The 20332-nt window shown below is 47.2% G+C and overlaps 1 protein-coding gene across 1 annotated transcript; it reads right to left on the bottom strand.

Moving 5' to 3' along the window:
• Positions 1 to 552: 552 nt before the first annotated feature.
• LOC128848286 (zinc finger protein RFP-like) lies at positions 553 to 13381 on the bottom strand. Its single transcript, XM_054048196.1, has 7 exons — positions 12819 to 13381; positions 11090 to 11185; positions 7784 to 8014; positions 7530 to 7552; positions 6606 to 6721; positions 3907 to 3966; positions 553 to 2530 (listed from the first exon to the last, which is right to left on the bottom strand). The coding sequence occupies exons 1-7, from the start codon at positions 13233 to 13235 to the stop codon at positions 2013 to 2015; spliced, it is 1461 nt and encodes a 486-aa protein (XP_053904171.1). The 5' UTR covers positions 13236 to 13381; the 3' UTR covers positions 553 to 2012.
• Positions 13382 to 20332: the final 6951 nt, after the last annotated feature.

Genomic DNA, 20332 nt, shown 5'->3' on the forward strand with positions numbered 1-20332 from the left:
GAGGATGGGAGGGGAGAAGGGGGCAATAGCACGGGCTCTGACGCTTGGCTCTGATCTGAAGTAAGAATAAATAAATGCAAAGTTCCCAGATGCAAATTCTCTCTTTTTTTTAAAGCAACCATTCAATTTTTCCCCTGCCAACACTTCTCCATGTGCATAAATTTAAACTCAAAGGGACAACTCACACGCACAAAGTTCAGCACGTTCTTAAGCATTTGCAGGATTCTTATCCTCAAAATGAAACTCCCAACTAATGTTGCAATTTTCAAAAGTACCAAAGGGAATTAGGAGCACAAAACCCATTGACTTTGAATGGGACCTATGCACCAAACTCACCTACATGTTGTTGAAATCCCACCCTAAGATAGTTTGGAGTAAAGGTTGTGGTTATATTTCTGTCATTTGCTTCCTTTAGGGGTTGAGAGCTCCTGCAGCAGAGGCCAAAATCACCTTACTAGTACATGGGAGAATGTGGCAACGTCACATGCACACACCCTGGGGGAGAAGTTTATCTAGGGAACACTGGGGAGTTCAAAAATCAAGAGACTGACCTAAAAACACACTATAATCTTTTATTAAAATGTCATGATTTGGGGGCCAATCTCATAATTTTTGGGAGTCAGACTCATTTTTGATCTCCTGAAGTTGACAATACTGCATTCCCCACAGGCCCCTGAGCAGCCACGCATGGACTTTCAGCCACTTCCCACATTGGGGGCAGGGGGGAGTGTTATTAATCTGGAGCCAGACATCTGGGGGCACTGCTGGGGAGGAAGCAGCTTTATCAGCTCAGAGCCCAAATAGACTCTTTTTTACTATAGATCCCCACCAGAGAAGGGGCAGGGAGTTGCAGAGATTGTGGGTGACAGAGAGATGTATGTGTCTCTGTTTCTCATCTCTTCCTCCAGAGGGATCTGTTTAGAAACAGCAGGGCCCAGGTGGAGAAGTTTATCTAGGGAACACAAACAGACCAGGAGAGAGGAAGAGCTTTGGGCAGTGGGGCTCGAAAGCTGAGCACAGAACATATCTAGGCATTCAGAGGCAGCCTGAGCATTTCAGAGCAGGCCTGAAAAAATAATCTATTTTCATTCCCACCAGGTACTCAGGTCCTGTCCACTGTGATCACCTGACTCTGCACAGGGCTGGCCCAGTGATTGTGGGGAGGGTCAGTGAGAGGATCATTAGACAAACTTTACTAATGTATTTTCCTTGCGTGTAGCTTTGTCTTTATCCTCCTTTCCCAGGCTCCTAATTTAGCGAAGAAGGCTGGTCTGGTGGTTTAGCTGTTTATTTGGAAGACCCAGGTTCAAGTCCCTGCTCTGTAACTGTCTTCCTATGTGACTTCAGGCAAGTCATTTATCTGCTCTGTGCTGGACATTCCTCTCTCTGAAATGGGGTAACAGCATTTCCCCACCTCACAGAAGTGTTGTGAGGCTAAACACAGTGTACACCCAGTAGATATAGTGACTCACAGACCATTTTCTCTCTCAGACATGACTGCAGCGCCCACCTCCTCACTCCTCAACATCCCTGGGACAACCACAGCAATCGCTCACCTGGGGAAGGAATCCTAAGGCTATTTTAATGCAACACAGGAGCTGAAAACAAGGGGGAGGAGCCAGACAGCTCTCTGCAGGTCACAGTTTGAGCAATGCATTACAGCCATGACTTGGTTCTCTTCACATGATATGCATGTTCTCTTTTGTGGTACCACGGAGTCATACAAGACTTGGGGCTCCTGGAAACCCTCCTGCCCTCTTCAGAGACAGGCAAGCTGTGAACCCCTATTTTCCAGTCCTTGCAGGGCTGTCATAATCCCTCAGAGGGTGAGAGACAGAGACAAGCAGGAGAGACCCACGATGGGGCAGAGACAGCAGCTTTTCTGGTCTGTTCACTTTGCATTTAAATGTCTCTGCAAGAACATGGGAGCCATGCAGGGCCAAAGAGACTAGGATATCAGAGGCCGGAGAAGCTCGTTTCATGGAACTGGGAGCCATGTGCCACCGGGTGCCTCAGGAATAGAGAATGAGTTGGGAACCTACACCCCAGACCCAGAAGAAAGGGCGGAGTCTCTCCCCTGTGAATGAGGTTGGTGGGAAAGTGAAGATCGGGGCCTCACCATCAGCACTAAAAAATGCCACCTGCCCCTGTTCACAGTCCAGAGACACCTGGATCCTGCTGGGCATGCAGCTCAGAGACAGGGGGGTTGGAGGGGAGGTGAGAGCCTGGAACTGGAACCCCCACCTCTGCACAGCCCAGATCCCCCCCTCAGGTGCTGCACTGAGTTCCTCCTTTCTCTTCACAGACTCTCTGGCCACACCCACAGCCCAGGCTGTCCCATGCCCCACCTCCACCTCCCAGAAATGTCTCCCTGAGGTGAATTCCTCACAGCCCAGCACACAAGGAGACGAATCAAATCTCTGGGGATGTTCAGGGCGGTTCAGCCGTATGACGTCCCAGGTCAAAATTTTCCGATCCACAGACAGGAGAAGCCGGGGATGAGCCGTGTCTGGATCCAGAGTCACACTCGCTGGGGAGAGAAGCAGAGTGCTTCAGGCAGAGCTCAGCCCCCGCAGGAGAGCCCATCCCAAAGAGAAGTTTCTGGATGGCAAGCCCCTCAAACCAGGGGAAGGGGAAAAGGTGCGACAGTTCTGAGGGGCCTCTCTACTCCATTTTCCTCATTAAATATGAAAAAGGAACCTGGGGTGGGATTTTCAGGAACACCTAAGGGAGTTAGAGGCACAAGGCCCATTGGCACTTAACTTGTGCTCCTGACTCCCTTAGATGCTCCTGACAATCCCACCCAGAAATGTCCATGAGCAGTGCCGGGGCAGAGTAAAGGGTATTTGGGGGCCTGTCGGTGAGACTTTTTCTGTGTATTGGCTGTGTGTGAACTGGCTGCTCAGGCTGATGTCAGGATCTTTGGGGCACAATGAAGCCAGGCCCCCACTCAACTCGATTAGGTATTTCTGTGCGTATCACACGACATCTTTGGACAACACCTGATCAGTTCCAGACCAGATGGGCCTGGTTGAGGCACAAACGGGCAGAACCCTGCTAACTTTGGGGACAATCAGAAAACTGGAAAAGTCCAATTTCCACTAAAGTCAGGCCCACAGAGGCCCAGGGTGATGTGGGCAGAGGAATCTCTCTGGCTCTCCCTGCTGCCACCTAAATGTATGACAGGTAGCTGCTAGGGGGAGGTACACTACATTGCTTATGTAGGCTGACCTGTATGCCCAGCTGGGCTCCTCTCCCCCAATAGAGCCCATTCCCATAGGGAGGCCCCTTACCCTCACTATGCCAAGCCCCCCAAGCAGGGCCTCCTGCCTGCCCACTCCAGCCAGTCTTCTCATCACCCCCAAGCTGGTACCCTCACCCTCATCCAGTCCCAGATTTCCAGCCATGCCCCTCACTCCCACTCTGACCAGCCACCCCAGCCATGCCCCTAACTCCCCACTCCAGTCAACCCCCACCCCCCCATAGGTGGGTCTCACCTCACACTGTCCAGGCCCCCTAGCTGGAGTCTTCATTCCCTCCCCATGCTGGCCAGACCCCACTAGCTGGGCCCCTAACCTCCTCTGCACCCCAGCCAGCCCTCCTAGCCATTCTGGCTAGCCCCAATGGCCAAGCCTCCATTTGCACGGAAAAACTTGTTAACAGACAAAGCTCGGCCTACATGAGCAAACGTGTGACAAACATGTGACAAACTAGTGATGTAATCTTAGCTTGCGGTTTCCTTCAAATCTAATCATTTTTATATTGTTTTAGTGTGCTCTGTAATTCTTTCTTTCTTTCTACTTTAACAACAAGTAAACAAAGATATTATTCTGGGGAAGTGTCTTTCCTTCTAATTTAGTAATAAATAAATAATAACAATAATAGCAATTCCACCTGGAAACATACCCTTCTCATCTGATCCCATGGATTTCCCCTTTCCTGTCTTCAGTTCCAATGGCAGAACATCTAGTGGAAAGAACAGGGGAAAGAGACAAGACTTCATGCTATCGTGTTTATGGGGTGTCCCTGCTCTTTGTTAATATAACTGCATTTTGGTTATGAGAGAGAAATGGATAGAGCCAGACATAAAGACAGACAAAGCAGTGAAGAAAGAGCTACATCCATTTTTCCAGTGTGGCTAGGTTAAAACTGATCAGAAACTTTGCCTTTTCCCTCTGATGGCAGTGTAACCCAGTGGTCAGTGTGTTTTGTCTCTGTATGTGCCCAATCCACAGAGACTGCAAATCTGTGACAGCCCCAGCAAGTTCCTTAGTTCAAGCTGTAGAGATTCCTGTGCTCAGCTGAGGGTGCTTGGTTTGATCCCTAGGTCCTTGGTTTGATTCCTAGGGTTGGCCACAATAGTGGCTTTCACGTAAGAAGGGACTTATCTGGGTTTGAAGCATTGGGGACCTCAGCTGTTTGGGATGAGCTTTGTCTGTAGAGCAGAAGTATATAACCCATTGGTAAATGTGGTGTGTCCCACCTCTGATCTACAGCGGATGTGAGTTTGTTACAACACTCAGGTAGGAAGCTTGGCTCCACAGGTAAAGTTCTTGACACTCATGATTTTAGCTCTGAAGCCCTAGTTCAATCCATGCTGTGTTGGTCAAGTTAGCAACTGTCACAACAGCATGTCAGTGCACTTTACTGTCACTCAGCAAGTTACACCACCATCCAAAGAGACAGCATCTCAATTTTTAAAGACAGGGAAAGTGAGACTCACAGAGATTAAGGACTAGATTTTTTTCTTCAGATATGGCTGCTTCTTTATGGTGTAGAAAGGACTGATATTTTCTTTTATAAATTCCCTCAATTATTACATCTCACTCTTGTCCCCACTGTGGAACAGAATTATCCCTAGAACTGAGCAGAGACTAGTTTTCCATCTTTCAAATATTTTAGAGTACAAAAATTTTCTCCATCTCAAAATGGGACAAAAAATTGAAGTCTTAAAAATATTTTGTAACTCAAAATAGGGGGGGAAATCAATGCAGGTGAATCAAAATGTTTCATTTTGAAAGTTCCCAAACAATTCTTTTTAATTTTCACCTTCTTTCTAACTTTTTTTAGTCTAAATCAGCTGAAATTTTACAACAAAAGGGCACTTCAAATTTTCCTTTAAAAAATGTCAACATGAAACATTTTGACAACTATGACTTATTTTTTCCACAATTTTATTTGAGTGGTTGCCCCATCTCAAAAAAGATATATTGGAATTGGAAAAGGTTCAGAAAAGGGCAACAAAAATTATTAGGCGAATGGAATGGCTTCCGTAAGAGGAGAGATTAAGAAGACTGGGACTTTTCAGCTTGGAAAAGAGCGGCTAATGGGAGATATGACAGAGGTGTATAAAATCATGACTGGTGTAGAGAAAGTAGATAAGAAAGTGTTGTTTACTACTTCTCATAACACAAGAGCTAGGGGTCACCAAATGAAATGAGTAGGCAGCAGGTTTAAAACAAATAAAAGGAAGTATTTTTTCACACAATGCACAGTCAACCTGTGGAACTCCTTGGCAAAGGATGTTGTGAAGGACAAGACCATAACAGGGTTCAAAAAAGAACTAGATAAATTCGTGGAGGATAGGTCCATCAATGGCTATTAGCCAGGATGGGCAGGAATGGTGTCCCTAGCCTCTGTTTGCCAGAAGCTGGGAATGAGCAACAGGAGATAAAATAAAAAAAATAAATAAATAAATAAAATGGATCACTTGATGATTACCTGTTCTGTTCATTCCCTCTGGGGCACCTGGCCCTGGCCACTGTTGGAAGACAGGATACTGGGCTAAATGGACCTTTGGTCTGACCCAGTAGGGCCATTCTTATGTTCTTGAGCTGGGACATTTGTTGAAACTGATTCCCAATCAATTCTAATTATCCCCATTTTAAAGATGGGACAACTGAGGCACAAAGCATGACACATTTTTCAAAAGTGAATACTTAAAGTTAGGAGATTAGCCTTTAAACACAGGGATATTGGACAGATATGTTCACTCCCCAATACCCATTACCACTGTGGAAGGAACCAGGATTTGCCCTAGTTAGTTCTTAATTAGTTTATGTCTGTTACTATTGCCCAAGGAGTTAGCAGTGGATTCACAAGCCCAGAGTGGGCCTGCAGGCCCTGGGGAACACAGGGGTCTTTGGGAGCAGTGAGAAACCCATCTGTGGAAGGATTCTCCTTCCCACCGGAGCCCATTTACACTGCATCGTAAATAGGGAAGAAAGCCTAGCTCTGGCCGGATGAGAACTGCCCCCGTGCAGGAACCGGCTAAGACAGTCACACAGCCCAGCAGAAGGGGCAGTCCCAGGCCAAAGGGGACTCTGCTGCACTGACTCTGGGCAGGGCTGTTACCCATAGGCTGCTCCACTTGGGCTGCACTTTAGACAGCCCCCAGCCCACTGGGGATTCTCTTAGCCCCGAGGCATAGCAACCTCAACCTGTAGTTTTGAACTGCGGGAGAAGGGCTGTTGGTCCCTCTCTGTAGAATGTGGTTGAGTAACTAATTTGGGATTATTCTGCTGGCTGCTGTGAAGTGGCTGCTGTCTCCTCCTACAGTCACAGAGACTTCTCTCGATGTCCCCTCCTAGCTCCTTTCTCGGTACCTTTCAGTTTGTTCAGGGTCAGCTTTACAGCAATATTTTTCTGACAGAAATTGCTGAGGCTCCTTTCCAGCTCAGAAGAAGCCTCCAGCAGCTGCTGGAACTTCCTCTCCTCAGACCTAGAGAGAAAAGAAACATTTCTCTGTGTGATTTTATTACTACACGCTAGTGACAGCAGCTGGCCTAAGGGTCTGGAGTCTAAGGGCCTGTCTATGTGGGAAATTTTCTAGCAGAAGTATATGCGTATGGTTATATCACTGGAGCTCTGCCAGGAAACCCCCTGGGTTGACAATCTTATCCAGCCGCTGAGCAGGCACAGCCCAGGCAATGGCAGCACAATCTTTCTACATAGTGGCCACTGATGTGCTTCAGCACTGATCTGGAAACCAGCTCTAGGGATGAGAAGGGAGTTGTCTCCATGGCTAGTTCAGTCCCTGGCCTTCATCTTCTGTGAGCCAGGATGTTTCCACGTTCTTGTATTTATTGCATGGTGGGCATCTGCCCACTAGGAACTGGTCTGAGAGCCCCGCTCACCCATTCCTGAAATGATTTCACCCCGTTACCAAACCATAAATTAGGTGGTAAATGTTCTGATCACTGCTGACTTGGGCAAAAGAGTAGCCAGTGATTGTGAAAGGTAATGAAAGACCTGTATTCCATTCCCAGACTCCTGAGGCAGCCAGTCCCTCAGAGATGGACATTACCATGTTTAGGGTAATAACCCTTCTCCTAGGGTAATAACCCTTCTCCAGTCCTGTATAAAAGGGTAACACCCCGGGGCTAAGGGTCAACACAGGGAGATTGGTCTCTGAAATGACCCTGCCCCACACATTGTGCTGTTGTGCCCTGGGGAGATGTGCTAATAAGATTCCCGAGCCCCTTTCCAGTGCTGAGAAGCATGAGGGGGAGGGAGAAGGAGCCACATACCTGCTCATGGTGCTTCTGATGTCCTAGAGGGGAGAGAGAAAAAAGGGAGCTCAGTCCCACATGCCCCACACTTGGTATCCCTCCTGCTCTGGAGGGGACTCACTGTACCATTACCACTTCTGTCCCAGAGGGAGTTTTTAGGAGAAAGTTTGCAGCTTTAAACAATTTGATATATTTATTTTCCAAGGCTCATGATTCAGGAACCTGCCCATCCCTGTGTAGGGATCTGAGGTGGGGGTTATAATGTCCCTCACCTGCAGGAATACACTGGCTGGCTGCCGGCACTTCCCCTCCAGCTCACTGATCTGCTCACTGAGATGGGAAATCTCCTTGGAGAGTTTGGTGACATTTTCATCCTGCAGTTTCACAATCTCCCGGTCCAGCTCTGCCAGCCGGGCCAGCAGGAGTCGCTCTTGTTCCCTCAGGAACTGATGCAGCTGCTCAAACTCAGACATAATCTTCTGCCTCTCAGCTTCTGTCTGTTTCTGTAATAGACAAAAAGAAACAGAGAGAGGCTGGTCAGGGTCACAGAGAGGAGTCATGGGTCAGGTCATAAAGCCCTGGGCATGAGGGAAGGAGCATTTCACAGTAACCCCTGAGAATTCAACACCTGACACTTGAATGTGCCCTGTGGTCACAAGGGAGAAGATTTTCCCACAGGTTCCAGTTTGGACCCTATCTCCCTTCGAAGGGAGGTTTTTGTGTCTCACATGAGGAGGAATTTCTGTGCCCATTGCCTTCTGGAGATGCAGGTACCGGGCAGCAAGGAGTGGGGTTCAGCCAATATTGACAGGGACTTTGGAGAGAGGCTAGGGGAGAAAGAAAAACCAATAGAACAAACAAATGAAAAAGCAGCAATATTGTAAGTAGGAAGACAGGATCCTCGTTGTTTTTACAAACCGTATTGAGACACAAAGAGAGAGAAAGACTCCACCAAACACACAGAAACTGATTCCCCCTCTCTCCCCCACCCCCACAGAGAAAAACCCACAAAGAACAGACACCTACTCTACATTTCTCTTATCTTTCTCTCTGCTGCAACTGGGGGTGGACGGCAGGGGCAGGTGCTTGGTCCTCACTCCACTCTCTGGCCCCTCTGGGACTGTGTGGGTCCCAGGCCAATATGCCCTTTCAGGGTGGTAAGCCCCAAAATTTCACACAGCCTCCCGGGGATCCCATATCCCTGCATCCCAAGGTGTGGTGGGGGCAGGGATAAGGGGTTCCCGGGGTGCTGGAGCACACTGCACCCAAAGCCCTGGGGATGCACGTCACTGCTCTGCAGCCAGCAGCAGCCAGCTGGGGTGTGTGTGTGTGTGTGTTTTCCCTCCGATACCTTCATTTTATATCAAACTTCAAAATAAACAGAGAAAAATAAATAAAAAAACAACTAAACAAAAACCTCTTCACTGGACAGCCCACTTTAAACATTAAGAATTGCAAAGTTTCATCTTACTAGTTTGACAGCCCTGGAGTCTGATATCCTAATTAGCCTCAGAATAGGGGCACATGGGCATTTTCCTGACAGTGTGACTCTGCCTAGAGCCAGAGAGCCCAATTCTCAGATTAGATGGTAGTTCAATATAAAACCTTCTCCCACTGCAGCCATTCTACTGAGAGAGCCACCAAAGGAGCCAATTATGCCATGTATGTACTCATGTGCTCCTTGTGGGCACCTAAGTCCCATCAACAGCAGTGTCACACTTAGGAAATAGGGTGGGCAGTAGAGTTTTCCCACAGTGCACCACATTCCTAGGGCTAGAGTGTCGACACAGGGGGTGTGTGTGCTAGGCACTGTGGGATAGTGTTACTTTGACTCAGGTCTATTCACAGCAGTGCGGATGCTATAGCCCTAGGTTCATGCACGAGTCAGAAAATCATTAGCCTAGGGTTAAAGTGCAGTGTAGACACTCAAGCCCGGGGTTCCCTGATACAGGTCAGCTGACTCAAGTCTCACTATCCCTTGGCTTACATTGCTGGATAGACATACCCTCTGGGGTTAGGCCAGCACAGCTACAGTGCTGTAGTATACGTTCAGCTCAAGTTGACATTCCAGTGGACAGGGAGTCGGAAGACCTGGGTTCTGTTCCTAGCTCTGCTCCTTGGTGACCTTGGCAAGTCACTTACCCACCTTGTGCCAAAATGAGGATAATGATATTGACCTCCTTTGTAAAGAGCTTAAGAACGTAAGAATGGCCTTACTGGGTCAGACCAAGGGTCCATCTAGCCCAGTATCCTGTCTTCCGACAGTGGACAGTGCCTCAGAGAGGGAATGAACAGAACAGGTAATCATCAAATGATCCATCCCCTGTTGCTCATTCCCAGCTTCTGGCAAACAGAGGCTAGGGACACCATTCCTGCCCATCCTGGCTAATAGCCATTGATGGACCTATCCTCCATGAATTTATCTAGTTCTTTTTTGAACCCTGTTATGGTCTTGTCCTTCACAACATCCTCTGGCAAGGAGTTCCACAGGTTGACTGTGCATTGTGTGAAGAAATACTTCCTTTTATTTGTTTTAAACCTGCTGTCTATTCATTTCATTTGGTGACCCCCTAGCTCTTGTGTTATTAGAAGTAGTAAACAAAACTTCCTTATCTGCTTTCTCTACACCAGTCATGATTTTATAGACCTCTGTCATATCTCCCCTTAGCCATCTCTTTTCCAAGCTGAAAAGTCATAGTCTTATTAATCTCTCCTCTTACAAAAGCCGTTCCATACCCCTAATAATTTTTGTTGGTCTTTTCTGAACCTTTTCCAATTCCAATATATCTTTTTTGAGATGGGGCGACCACATCTGCACACAGTATTCAAGATTTGGGTGTACCATGGATTTATGATATTTCATATATGATATTTTCTGTCCTATTATCTATCCCTTTCTTAATAATTGGGGGGGAGGGATAGCTCAGTGGTTTGAGCATTGACCTGCTAAACCCAGGGTTGTGAGTTCAATCCTTGAGGGGGCCATTTAGGGAACTGGGGTAAAAATCTGTCTGGGGATTGGTCCTGCTTTGAGCAGGGGGTTGGACTAGACGACCTACTGAGGTCCCTTCCAACCCTGACATTCTATGATTCTATGACATTCTAATTCCCAGCATCTGTTCACTTTTTTGACTGCTGCTGCACATTGAGTGGATGTTTTCAGAGAACTATCCACAATGACTCCAAGATCTTTAGTAATTTTGTATCATCTGCAAATTTTGCCACCTCACTGTTTACCCCTTTTTCCAGATCATTTATGAATATGTTGAATAGGACTTGTCCCAGAACAGACCCCTGGGGGAGCTATTGATGAAAAATGCTATATAAGACTTAGGTATTATCTATTAATATTGGGGTGCATCTCCCTGCTGCACTGTGGTCTCCCCTCTGGCATCCAATCTCTCTTACAAGCCAGTATTTCTGAATCAAACCTTTTCTGAACTTTCTCCAAGAGAAGTTTTGATATTTTGATGTTTTGTCCTGGATCCAGATGAAAATAAATATAGAAATATCAGAATTTCCCATGGAATGGAAATTCCATTTTTCAGTCAGATCCATTAATAACTATTGGCACCTACCAGATGTTCCCAGCTTCTCTGTGTATCCATCATTTGAATTTCCTGTAGTTTTTCTCTCTCTTTCTTCAGAGACATCAAATGGGTCTGAATTTTTTTCTGAGTAGAAAAAAAAGTTTTAATTATTTGAGAGTTTATTTATTTACTGTGGGAGGGTGGATTTTAGGAACAAAATCTATGTATATTGTCATACTGGAGAGAGATGGTAGCTGCCAGCAAGTGTGTTTTGATCGGTGGGTATTTGTAGAGTTTTTTGAAGTTTATGGCTGTGCTAGCCCACTTTCATTCATGCTAAATGAGGGAGCAGTTCAGTGTCCATTTGTCTAGTGATAGCTGAAACAATAGATGCTACCACCCAAGTCATGGGCCAACACAGCGAGGCTGGAGTAGAAGTTGACCCACATGGACTGAGGGGTTTCCGTGGGACTGACTGCAAGCACAGGGGCTATGGATTGATTGGATGGCAGCTGTGTCAGTCTGTGTGTAGCAGAGGGGAGGGGCGTTGGGAGAAAACAGGAGAAAAGTAGCCAGAATAGCCAAAGAAACACGGATAGCATGGTCCAAGCAGAAGACAAAAGAAGGAGTTTGGGGCAGAGTGCTGGCTGGAAAAACAGACTTGGACTTGTGAGCAAGGAAACTCCCTTCTGTTGTTTGTGTCTGGTGTGTTCGGGGAAACAGAACTTTGTGTACATTTTTAAAAAATAAACATGATTGCACCCATCTAATACTCCATCATCAATTTCTCCTCCTAATGCAAGCAGCCCTAAATTTTGTCTAATAGCTCAGGCCAAAAGGGATGACATTTTAAACAATCGTTGATCAAACAGACATTGAATGGAACCAAGTTCCTTTTCCATAACCTATTGGCATTACTGTAACCATCAGAATACAATAGAGCAAGATGGATACATTGGAGAAAGGTCTGATGTGTGAATTAGAGCTGTGTGACATTTTTTTCCAGTAAATAATTTATTCATTGAAAAGTTCAGTTTGGGGCCTGAAACTGTTTGTGAATTTGGGTCACATTTGGTGAACAGTTTGGGCGGGGGGGAGGAGGAAAAATACAGAAAGTCAAAATGTTTCAATATAACATTTTCAAAACAAATGTTACAACTTTTTCATTTTAAAATTATGTTTCAGTTTTAAATTTAGTTAGATTTAACTTTTTTTTCAAAGGGGGAGAAGAAAAGGGGAAAGAGCGCTCAAAAACTAATTGAAACATTTAGTTTCAGGTTGAACAAAATATTTCATTTCAGATTAAACAAAATATTTTGTTTGATCAAAAATGATTTGTTTTCCATGTTTTCATTTTGTTGAAGGGGAAAATGCTGTTTTGTGTCAATCTGAAACTATTACTTTTTCCGGTTTCTCAGGTCAGTCACTGAACTGCAAAATCAATTATTTCCCCAGCTCTAGTGTAGCTGTCATTTAAAAGTTTCTGTTCTCCAGAAAACTTCTTTATTTAATCTTTCATGCAATCAATGTGTTACAGAGTTGGGAAATTCTGTTACAATAACAGCAGATAGAGAGAGAGGAATTAAGTGTTATCAGCAAATTGCAATGAAATTGAACTGTCTTTAAAATCTAGACCTGAAGAAGAGCTCTGTGTAAGCTTGGAAGCTTGTCTTTTTCACAACCATAAATTGGTCCAGTAAAAGATATTACCTCATTCACCTCATCTCTTTAAAATCCAAAGCTGTAACTATAACATGACTACATGATGGTATCCTACCTTGTACTCCTGGGCAGCCTCCTCTATGGGAACCACAGCGTGAGCTCTGTGCTCCTTGGACCTGTCGCACACCACGCAGATGGGGGTCTGATCCTCTTCACAGAACAGTTTCAGGGCCTCCCCATGCGTCTCACACACTCTCTCCCCTTCGGCTCCTTTTGCTACCTGTAAGCTCAGCTGTTTGGCAAGTTCTACAACATTTGCCAGCTGCCTGTTGGGCCTGAAGTTTCTGTGTTGAAGGATTTCTCTGCACTGAGGGCAGGAGAAGTTTGCATTGGATCCCTGCCAGCACTGGGTGACACAGAGCCGGCAGAAATTGTGCCCGCAGTCTAGAATCACTGGGGCTTTAAAATACTCCAGACAGATGGGACAAGTAGCTTCCTCCTGAAGGCTTTCTACAGGGTTCTCTGTAGCCATGGCTCTCTGTGGGGGAGTGTAACTGGGTACTTGTGCAGTGCTTTCTGAGCTCAGTCAGGTTTCCGGCTAGTCCTGCACCAGGAAGTGGGCGGGCTCTCTCGTGAATCTGACTCATGATGTCTTGCTTTGCTGGAAGGAGTCCATTGTTAAAGCAATAGCCCAAAGCAAGTTTCAGAGTAACAGCCGTGTTAGTCTGTATCCGCAAAAAGAAGAACAGGAGTACTTGTGGCACCTTAGAGACTAACAAATTTATTAGAGCATAAGCTTTCGTGGACTACAGCCCAAAGCAGTGGCTCTCAACCTTTGCAGACTACTGTACCCCTTTCAGGAATCTGATTTGTCTTGAGTACCCCAAGTTTCACCTAACTTAAAAACTACTCGGCTGCAAAATCAGACATAAATATACAAACGTGTCAGTCACACTGTTACTGAAAAATTGCTTCCTATCTCATTTTTACCATATAATTTAAAATAAATCAGTTGGAATATGAATATTGTACTTACATTTCAGTATATAGTATACAGAACAGTATAAACAAGTCATAGTTGTATGAAATTTTAGTTTGTACTGACTTCACTAGTCCTTTTTATGCAGCCTGTTGTAAAACTAGGTAAATATCTAGATGAGTTGATGTCCCCCCTAGAAGACCTCTGCAGTAACCCCAGGAGTATGTGTATGCCTGGTTGAGAACCATTGGCTCAAGGAACACTGATGAGGAATGGAATATTTTCTGTCTAAGGAGTGACACTGTTATTAAGTTCATGGTAAATAAGTTGGGAATGTTGTGAATATCTGTCCATTACTTACAGAAATATAGGGTGACATTGTAGTTTTCTCAAACAATTAAACAGTACAATGCATGGAAATGCAGTTAAGGTCCAAAATCCTTATTGCTGTGCCCATCCTCCACCAGACTCCTGGAGCCCTGCATATAATATGAGGCAGAACTTTTGTTTAGGAAACTTTAGATATGAATTATGTTTATTATGGTAGTGCCTAAGGACCAACCAGAAATGGGGCATCCATTGTGCTAGGCACATGGACCAACACTTTCAAACTAATTTCAGGGACATTTATGGTGTTAACTTGCTAATAAAGCCTCTCTGAATACACACACAATATAAGTTCCTTTATTTTATTTTGCTAAATAATAACATAGAAACACAGATTTACCCTATTAATGATCGTGCTGAAGAACAGTGAATGTAGCACTCTTTCCTGTTATTAGCATCTCTTATTTGGACTGAGCTGGCAACAGTCCTGTTGCAGACACAGATTCACTTTGCTGGAAGTATGCCCCTTAGTGTGTATTAGGGTCACCATTCGTCCGGATTCCCCTGGACATGTCCGGATTTTTGAGCTAAAAATAGCGTCCGGGGGAATTTGTAAATGTCCGGACTTCCCCCCTCCCATCCTCCCCATGCAGAGTGCGTGCGGCTAACAGAGCAGCCGGCCGGATGGTGCCACTTACATGGGGCTCCGACAGCCGGAGAGAGCCCCGCCTCCCCCCTGCAGCTGAGAGCACGCCCTCCCTCCCTGCATTCGCAGATCGCCTCTGGCAGTCTGGAGCTCCTCCCCCGCTCCTCCTCCACTGCCAGCCAGCGTGCTGGAATGAACGGCTCAGGTCCTTCCTGAGCAAGTTCACAGAGACATTAGGTGAAGGCCAACAACAAGGGGGCCAGGGGATCGGAGAAGGGGCAGGGAGGTTTTGGATGGGGCAGTCAAGAGACGGAGCGGGGGTCGGGAGTTCGGGGGGGGCTTTCTGGGGAAGGGTGTGCATAAGGTTTTGGGCAGTCAGGGTACAGGAGGGGGTAGGGTCCTGGGGGGCAGTTAGGGAGGGGGGTCTTAGGAAGGGGCAGTTAGGGGATAAGGAACAGGGAGGCTTAGGTAGGGGGTGGGGTTCTGGAGGGCAGTTAGGAGCAGGGGTCCCAGGAGGGGGCAGTCAGGGGACAAGGAGCGAGGGGGGGGTTGGGAGTTCTGGGGGGGGGCTGTCAGGGGGCAGGAGTGGGGAGAGGGATCGGAGCAGTCAATGGGACAGGGAGCAGAGGGGTTTAGATGGGTCGGGAGTTCTGGGGGGGGCTGTCAGGGGGTGGGGAGTGGTTGGATGGGGTGTGGGAGTCCCAGGGGTCTGTCTGGGGGTGGGGGTGTGGATAAGGGTTGGAGCAGTCAGGGTACAGGTAGGGGGTAGGGCCCTAGGGGGCCAGTTAGGATGGGGGGGAGGGTCTCAGGAGGGGACAGTCAGGGGAAAAGAGGCAGGGAGGCTTAGGTAGGGGTGGAGTCCTGGGGGGCAGTTAGGGGCAGGGGTCCCAGGAGGGGGCAGTCAGGGGACAAGGAGCGGGGGGGAGGGTTGGGGGTTCTGAGGGGGGCAGGACGTGGGTGGGGCAGGGGCGGGGCTAGGGCAGGATGGGGGCGGGGCTCAGGCGGGGCTCCTCCCGTCCTCTTTTTTGCTTGCTGAAATATGGTAACCCTAGTGTGTATACTTTCTTAGTTTTGCCTCATAGCAATGCTGGCTTTTCAGCATCTGTGCAAAAATTCACACACAGCAAAGAAGTGCTAGCCAAGACCCCCTTGCCATTTACCAACATGGGAAGGACAGGGTGGGTATATGTTAGTGAATCCCCAGACTGAAAATCTGTGGAATAGCAGATTCTCTCTGCTTATTTTTCACTAATTTCAATAACCTCTCAGGTCTTGATCCAGCCCAGCTATAACAGCACCCCTAGTGCCTGGGAGGAGGGACTTGCAATTAAATCCCTGGTCAGTCTCAGCAGAGAGGCAGGGACACAGAGGTAGAAAATCAGGGGCTATCCCAGCCAGAATGGCGCTGCTGGGGAGTGTGAGAAATGGTCCCAGCCTTCCCGGCGCTGAGCTTTGCCCCTAATGCTCTGATTCTCTGTCTCTCCAGTGAATGTGACTCTGGATCCAGACACAGCAAATCTCCACCTCATCATTTCTGCAAATCACAAAAGTGTAAGATGGGAACATGCAGGGCACAATCTTCCTGACAGTCTTGAGAGATTTGTTCCTGTTCCCTACGTGCTGAGATATGAGGAGTTCATTTCAGGGACACATCCTAGGGAGGTAACAGTCCGGGGCTGTGGATGTTGGTGGACCCTGGGGGCTGCCAACAAGTCTGTGAGGAGAAATGGGGGGGAGGGGGCATTCACCTTTAAACCTGAAGGGGAGATCTGACCTGTGCAGTAGTGTCAGGGTCATTACTGGGCTCTCACCTCCCTTGTGGCCTTTCCTGCCCTTGACTGCAAGGCCCAGGAAGCTCTGTGTCTCTCTGGACTATGAAGAGGGGAAAGTGACATTTTACAGTGCTGATAAGAAGGCCCCAATCTTCACTTTCACCAAAGCTTCATTCACTGATGAGAAAATCTTCCCTGCATTCTAGCTCCGGGATGCGGAATCCCTGTTCAAATTGTGTCACTGAGACCCAGGGTAAAATAACTCAAGAGGCCCAAGCAATGGAATTCTCTAGCCTCTGATGTCCTAATCCTGATGGCCCAGGAGGACTCCAGTGTTACTGTGTGGTAGAGCTGGGTGAATAATTATTTCTTGGGTTTGGGGCCAAACCAAAAAAAAGTTGAAAAAATCATTTTGGGCTGAATTATATGCTTAGTTTGATCAGAAACAAAATCTTTTTCTCTCTCTTTCTTTCTTGTCGAATCTAGCTAACTTCTGAAACAAAACATAATTTCATAATGACAAGTCAAAATGTTTCTTTTAAAAATATCAAAATAAAATGTGAGAGAGACGAGGAGAGTGAGGTAATATTTTATCATTTTTTATCTTTTATCAGACCAAATTCTGTTGGCGATAGAGACAAGCTTTTGAGCTACATAGAGCTCTTCTTCAGGTCTGGGAAACTTACTCGGGCCCAGTCTATACTACAAAGTTAGGTAGTGTACTACCTTGCATTGGCCTAGTTGTGCATGGGTCTGTTGACGTCACTAGGCATCACCCTAGGTAACTCGGGAGGGTGGAAGGCCACTAAGTATCAATGAAGCCTTCCTGCACTAGGCCTAAGTGAACCAAACTCTATCCTTCCATGTTTAAACTCTAATCAACTTCAAAAGCCAGGTGCAATTGGAATATGTAAGCAACCAGTTATCTGTGTGCAACCCCCTGCTCAAGCAGTAATAATGAGGCCTGCATGTTTCTGGCTGAAGGGAAAAAAGACAAGATAACAGTTTAAAGAAGTTACTAACAAGCTAGGCTTATAGCTGCCAAGAATGACTTAACTATTACCAGGGACGGGAGGGGTAGAGGGAGGAATGGGGGGAGAAAGGGAGGGCTAGAGCGGAAGTGGGTGGGGTGAGGCTTAACTGCAAAATGTATAAAAGAAGAAAAACTGTTCCTGCTGGTGTGCTTGATCTGAGACGTGCCTGTCTCCTAGCACCGCTTTGGGATCCCAAATAAACTTTGTTTGCTTCTCCCCCTGGTGTGCTTATTGGCACGCAGCACACCGGGCAACGAACCCGCTGTTGCTGTCCTCGGGCACCCCTGTGCTGGCAACAGTTTTAGCGCCCAACATGGGGCTCAAGGCTGAAATTTAGCCTTGCCTGGATCCCTCTCGGAGGTTGACAGATTGCGGCGACGACCGACGCCCAGCGCGCACCGGTGACTTTACCGGGGGCCTTGGCGGAGACGTGGTTTGGTTGACCCCGGAGGGCACAACAGTGCAACGCTCTCGAGTAGTGGAGAAGAGGCTGCGGGCGACGGTGGGGAACCGGTCCCATGGATAGGGCGACGGTGCAGAACCGGACCCTTGGATAAGGTAGGAACAGTCCAGTGGGGACTTTATCTGTCTTGACCTGGGGATGCCCAGTGTCTACCTGTTATGTCCTGGGGATGCCCAGTGTCTCCCTACAGGGCAGGGACAGAGTTCTGCAGGCAGGGCAAGGTGTACACCCTTGGAATGCATTCTGGTGAACTGGAAAGTGTTTGGATAGGATCCGTTGATTAAAAGTAAACTGAAAAGATTCTGTACAGTAGACTGGCCTCAATATCAGCTAGAGGACCAGGAAAGGTGGCCACCGGAAGGATCACTTAATTATAACACGACCCTTCAATTACTTCTGTTTTGTCAGCAAACAGGTAAATGGAATGAACATATGTATGTACAGTTGTTTATGTTGCTAAGAGATAGGTTAGATATTTTGCAAAAGTGTAATTTGACTCCGACAGGTTAGGTAGTAGCTACTGTTAGTCCCCAGAACCAACCCCCCCCCACAGTTGTAATGGCAGGTCCGGTGTCCCCTTTGGCTATCACACCCCCACCATATAAAGACAAGGTGTCTCAGGTCCCAGAGATTGCCCCCTCGGTGGAATTTTATCCATTGATCACTGAGACCGTGGTGTCAAGACATGGCTCAGATAGGAATCAGGCCACTACTATGCAGGTTTACACCCATGTGCCTTTTAACCCGGTGGACCTAGCAGCCTTTAAGGCACAGGCAGGGGAATTCTCTACGAACCCAAGCAAGTTTATCTCGGTCTTTGAAGGGTGCCTGGCTAGCTGTAAGCCTGACTGTGATGATTGTAATGTCCTTATGCGGACGCTGCTGTCTGAGGTGGAGCATAATCAGGTTGTGTCTAAAGAAAAGGAAAAGAGGCAAGTGAAAATGATGGTTGCAGCAGTACAGGCCGGTGGCAGGGGAAAATTCCAGGAAGGTGGAAGGGGCCGGGGAATAAGAGGACGTGGGCGCCCTGGCTCACAGGAAAGGCGTCTGAGTCGCAACCAGTGTGCCAGATGCCGAAAGGAGGGACATTGAAAAAATGAGTGCCCCAAAAAGGAAGGTACCCCTATGATGGCAGCAGAGGATCAAGAATAGGAGTGTCAGGGGAGACAGACTATCCTCCCCTGGAACCCCGAGTAAACATGAGTGTGGGAGACTTGGACATAAACTTTTTAATAGACTCTGGAGCTGCACAAACCGCCGTAAACCAACCCCTGCAGCTGCCAGTGTCAGAGTCCCTCACTGTGGTGGGTGCCACAGGGAAAGGAACCAAGTGCCCAGTATATGCCCCAGCGGAATGTGCTTTGGGAAACAGAACTCTATCTCACAAACTGGTTTACCTCCCTGATTGTCCAACACTTCTACTAGGACGGAACCTGCTTTGTCGCTTAGGAGCCACCCTGCATTTCACCCAAAATGAAATAACCCTCACTTTACCCCCAGAGAATGCCTGGATAATGACCCTTGCAATTGAGCCCTCAGCCATGCAAGCCACAGAGTGGAGCCAGTGGGAGGACAAAAGGAGGGTTAAAAAGCAGCATTGCTGGACAGTGTTGGCCCAGGGATTTAAAAATTCCCCCACCCTTTTTGGCCAGGCCCTGGCCAGAGACTTGGAGGAGTGGGACAATGAGGACAGGGTCCTCCTCCTGCAATATGTGGATGACTTGTTAATTGCCGCTGTGGGTCTCACCCCTTGCCTTAAAGCCACTGTGAGCCTCCTGAACTTTGTTGGACTCCTCAAAAGTGGGTGTGCTCTTCCTGGTTTGTTGCTCCAAAGCTCTGTATAGAAGTTATTTTACTGGAAGAGTGTATAATGGCAACGTGTATGTGTTCATTGTTGGGAAAAGGTGTATGAGTGAAGAGTGGAAGTTTCCTTTGTAAGTTAAAAGAAGCCAAGAAGGAGAGAAGGAAAAAGAACAGAACAAGTTAACTGAGGAAAAAAAATATAGCTAGCAAGCTCAGTCCAAAGATAAGATGCTGGCACCATCCAAGGACATTGTTCACAGCTAAGACTTGGCTGACAACCAAGAAAAGGGGGGCCTAAATGTGCCCAAGCAACTATGAGATCTGCAAAACACTGCCAGGCATTAATGAAATGTGTTAGGTTTCTTTTCTCACAGATAAAAGAACTGCTAACCAAAGACCCTAGCAGCCCTACCATTCATTGAAACAAGGAGACTGAGTTTATGTAAAGTCCATCAATGAAAAACTGCTTTGGCTCCACACTGGAAAGGCCCTTTCCAAGTCCTGTTAACCACCAACACCGCTGTGAAGTACCAAGGACTGCCCACCTGGACCCAGGCTTCTCACTGTAAAAAGACCCCTCCACCTCGGGAGGACTCTCCGACTGA

The sequence above is a fragment of the Malaclemys terrapin genome, chromosome 13 (genome assembly GCF_027887155.1).
Source record: "Malaclemys terrapin pileata isolate rMalTer1 chromosome 13, rMalTer1.hap1, whole genome shotgun sequence".
Taxonomy (NCBI): Eukaryota; Metazoa; Chordata; order Testudines; family Emydidae; genus Malaclemys; species Malaclemys terrapin.